This window comes from Telmatherina bonti (genome assembly GCF_933228915.1).
Source record: "Telmatherina bonti genome assembly, chromosome: 9".
Taxonomy (NCBI): domain Eukaryota; kingdom Metazoa; phylum Chordata; class Actinopteri; order Atheriniformes; family Telmatherinidae; genus Telmatherina; species Telmatherina bonti.
This window is the reverse complement of record NC_136627.1, coordinates 35,329,401-35,333,695: the sequence shown is the minus strand read 5'-3', so window position 1 is coordinate 35,333,695 and position 4,295 is coordinate 35,329,401. Positions and strand designations below refer to the sequence as shown.

General features: G+C 42.6%; 1 protein-coding gene across 1 annotated transcript; it reads left to right on the top strand.

The window, feature by feature from the left end:
* Nucleotides 1-1,015: 1,015 nt before the first annotated feature.
* Nucleotides 1,016-4,072, top strand: LOC306760989 (ras-related protein Rab-1B-like; the record flags this gene model as incomplete). The annotated part of the gene is made up of 6 exons (XM_079247056.1): nucleotides 1,016-1,029; nucleotides 3,076-3,148; nucleotides 3,226-3,321; nucleotides 3,417-3,512; nucleotides 3,605-3,736; nucleotides 3,839-4,072. The coding sequence occupies 6 exons, from the start codon at nucleotides 1,016-1,018 to the stop codon at nucleotides 4,070-4,072; spliced, it is 645 nt and encodes a 214-aa protein (XP_079103182.1).
* Between the last annotated feature and the right edge of the window lie 223 nt (nucleotides 4,073-4,295).

Here is a 4,295-nt window from a genome sequence, read left to right as displayed (position 1 = left end):
AACATAGTTAATAACAACAGCTCACTGCTGCACTGGAAACCTAACAGACATAAAATGTATAGAAAGGATTTTAATAAACACAACAATGATCTAGGAAAAGCTGGGGAAGCCATCTTTAAATCCAGAATCTCCCTTTTTTATGGCATCATGAGGAACCCTGAAGCTCACAACAGCAACAGTCGTCACACATGATCTGACCGCCGCTTCATAATGAGGAGGATGTGTCGTCGTGTGAACACGAGCAATGATAAGCGATGCTCCCTGATCTCTGGTGGGAACTCTATCACTGCCACAAAATGGGAGCTTTAATCATTTTATTTCCTTTACACACACCTTCCTGCTCATCTTCCTCTTTCAGGACATTGTTTGATGAGTTTACCTCTGAAAACTCTTCTCAGATCAGTTCACATGAGATGCTGATATTATGTCCATGGTGGGACTTCATTAAGCTGCAACATGAGGACAGCTGCATCTCATTTCTCAGGTTGTTTCAGAAGAACTACTTCCTGCTTGTGAGCTGGTTTCAGAGCTGCGATTGGTCAGGCGAGGAAGGTGACGAGTCAGAGGTACACCTCAGGCGAAAACGGCAAAGATTTTGGTTCACTTGTTTTAACAAGAGAACAGGAACATGTTTGATAAAGCAGTGTGTGTGTGTGTGTGTGTGTGTGTGTGTGTGTGTGTGTGTGTGTGTGTGTGTGTGTGTGTGTGTGTGTGTGTGTGTGTGTGTGTGTGTGTGTGCTGGTTCCAGGTGCTGTCCTCAGTGTAACCTGAGCTGATCTTTATTAATAAATAATGCATCTGAACCAGTCAGCTCCTCCGTCAGCTTATGAGGCAGGTACCTCCGGCTTGTTCCACCATTTGCCCTCCAAAAGACACACACACATACACACACACCAACAGACTCACAAGGGCTCGTCAGACCACCAAACATCACTGTGTCAGAGATTATCCCACTTTTTCAGGATTCAGCTTGCAGGAATTTTTCCTCCTGTCGTGCGGAGTGACCTCGCCGATCATGAATCCTGAATAGTAAGTGCTTGTCTCTGTATGTGGTGTGTGGTGTGTAAAAGGAAGTAGAAATATGCAGCTACACACACACACACACACACAAAGCATGATCATGATATGGTTTTATTAGTAGTTTCTGATGTGGAAAGTCCAAAGGAACACTCTGGACTTCTTTATCTTTTGTTGTTGTTTTAAGTCTTTTTGTTGATGTAATAAAAGCCTGACGTCATCTTTTATTCAAACAGCTTCATGTGTTTCCATCCATGACAAGATTATGTTGCTTAATTCTGTGTTTGTAAGAAAAAACATGATCTGATCAGAAACAGTGTGCTTGTTGTGTAGTAAACTGAAGGTGATCAGCTGGCTGCAGTGGCTGATGGGTATTGTAGTCCTACGAGTTAGCTAAAAGAAAAACTGATGGAGAAAGTTTGAACCTCTGACAACCTTCTGTGTTTGGTAGAGCACATGTTTCATGACTTTCTGTGAATAAACTGGGCTAAGCCATCTCCACCAGCTAGTTTAAGTTTGTAACACCAAAAATAAGTGTTGGTTATCCCAATACTGTTTCAGCCTTTCACCATTGGACTGTTTTATTTGATCGTATTGCAACCATTACTGAAAAAAAAATAAATAAATAAAAATTAATTCTGGAATTATTGCTCTAAATAAAAGTAAAAAATTCCCAAAAAACATTTTGTGCTTCATGTAAACTTTAAAGGGTTGAGAAGAAGAAATAACCAGAAGGATCTGAAGGCTTTTGCAGCAGCTGTAGTTCATTTTCATATTTTAGCAGCGTCTCATCACTCATCCCACTGCTTTACTGTTTTAGATACAGCTGACTTTTGTTGTTGTTTTTGAAGACAATCCACTGACAAGCAGTTTTAGAAAAGTACTGGGCTCTTCAGGATTTGCGTATCCATGACAACGGAAAAGTCTATCAACAGATTCAAGAGATAAAACTCTCCAAAACCAAATAACACAACAAATCCAACACAAGTGTGAGAGGCCACGAAGAGGCGCAGGGCGGGAGCACCTTGGAGAGAAAAGAGGAGGAAATTCAAAACATTTCCAACCTTCCTGATGGGAAATGTGACGTTAGCCAACATAATGGACATGCTAAGCACTGACAAGTGCAGTATGATGCGTCTCATTGGGACATGGCTGCAGGAACATTTCCCAGACTACCACATGTTTAGACCTGTTTTAACTCGACAAGTAGCTTGACACTACAAAGTTAGCAGAATGCTAACAGGAGGAAGTCCTGCAGTGCTTTGAAACTTTGACCCGTCCTGAGAAAAGCCAAGATCCAGATAGCGTTATGGTTCTGTTCTGAGGACTATCTGGAGTTCCTGGATCTGAATGTCCAGGGAGCAATGCTGCACAAGCTGCTGAACAGGATGGACAGTTCTTCATATCCTCTACTCAACACAGTGAGGAAAGGATAGCATGTGTTCAGTCAGAGGCTTCTTCACGTAGCTGCAAGACAGAACGAAACAGGAAGTCATTCCTGCCAGCAATCTTCACCATTTAAAATGATATGATTGACAATTATTCCTAAACCTAACACACACAACAACAAAGCATGTTTTAGTTTCATTTTACAGTGCATTTTTCACAAAAGTCTGCTTTTCTGTGACTAAAACACAAAACTAAGCCCTCAAAGGACCAAATAAACTTCTTAAAACTTCTCCCTTCTTTTCATAAAGGATGGTTCAGGGTTTCTTTCACTGGAGGCAAACATTTAGAGAATTTGACCTGCTCCTATCATGGCTGCTAATTACACATTTCTGGGTCGTTTCACTCAACGAGGAACCTTCCAAAGCAGAGAAGGAAACACACAAAGTATTTGACCAGACCCCCTGTAGGCTGCCACACTTACCCTGATTCAGAGAAATCTTTCAAGGCCAAAAGTGGACCGGCAGAAAAAGCAGGCGGAGGGGCTCCACCTTTCCATCACACAATATGTTCCTTTGTCATTGTTTCACTTTGGCTGTAAAAGCCAGGAAGCCTAAATAACCCTAGATTGGTCTTACTTCCAGTAACTTCTGTTCATGTGTGTCTTTTTAGTGATTACCTCTTCAAGCTTCTTCTCATTGGGGACTCGGGGGTTGGAAAGTCATGTCTGCTGCTGCGCTTTGCGGTAATGTTGGTAAAAACACGTGTGTAAATGCTCTTAAAAAGATTTGTTTGTTGGATGAAATCTGCTGCTTGCTGCAGGATGACACCTACACTGAGAGCTACATCTCCACCATCGGCGTCGACTTCAAGATCAGGACCATCGACATGGACGGGAAGACGGTGAAGCTGCAGATTGTAAGAGTCAGGAGGCACTGCTGTGTTGTCTGTAAAAGCACAAAGGGTCAACCAATGTTGATGCAGCACATTTTTATTTGTGTGAACGGCCACAGTGGGACACGGCAGGTCAGGAGAGGTTTCGAACCATCACCTCCAGCTACTACAGAGGAGCTCATGGTATTATTATTGTGTATGATGTCACAGAGCAGGTCAGTGAGCTTGTTTTTGTTCATCATCATAAAAGGAAAGGGTTTGAAGATTAATAGAGCCTCCCCACCCCTACTTTCTGTGTCCCTCCCAGGAGTCCTTTAACAATGTGAAGCAGTGGCTGGATGAGATAGACCGCTATGCCTGTGAGAACGTCTCCAGGCTGCTGGTGGGAAACAAGTCCGACCTCATTAGTAAGAAAGTGGTGGATGCAGCCACTGCTCAGGTAACAGAGAAAACATTTAAATCATAAGTATTCTTTTACTTTTGTTACTGATATGGTTTGTTATTACTTGTGAAACCCATTGGATACCCTCCTCGTCCTCAGGATCTGGCCTCGTCTCTAAAGATCCCCTTCATGGAGACGAGTGCTAAGAGCTCAGATAACGTAGAGAGGGCTTTCCTTACCATGGCCTCTGAGATCCACAAGCGCCTGGCCAGTGAGGGAGGGGGTATCCAGGGAGAGGCTGCAGACTCCAGGACCCAAAGCGCCAAGATCAACAGCGCTCCCCTGTGGCTGGGAGGGGAGAAACAGACGCCAGAGGCCAGTAGCTGCTGCTGAGACAACCATGTCCACCTGTCCACTTTCAGGACTATGTGATGCTGTGTCCTTGACACAAATATTGACATATTTTTGATGCGTTTACTGTTAAAAAAAAAAAAAAAAAAAAAAAAAAGTTGGCTTTTGAATGTTTGAGCTGAACTACAATTTATTTTTGACCTTGGTTCATTTAAATATTTACTTTAACATTAAAAGTTTATTCAAAGGTAGACAAAAACAAAAT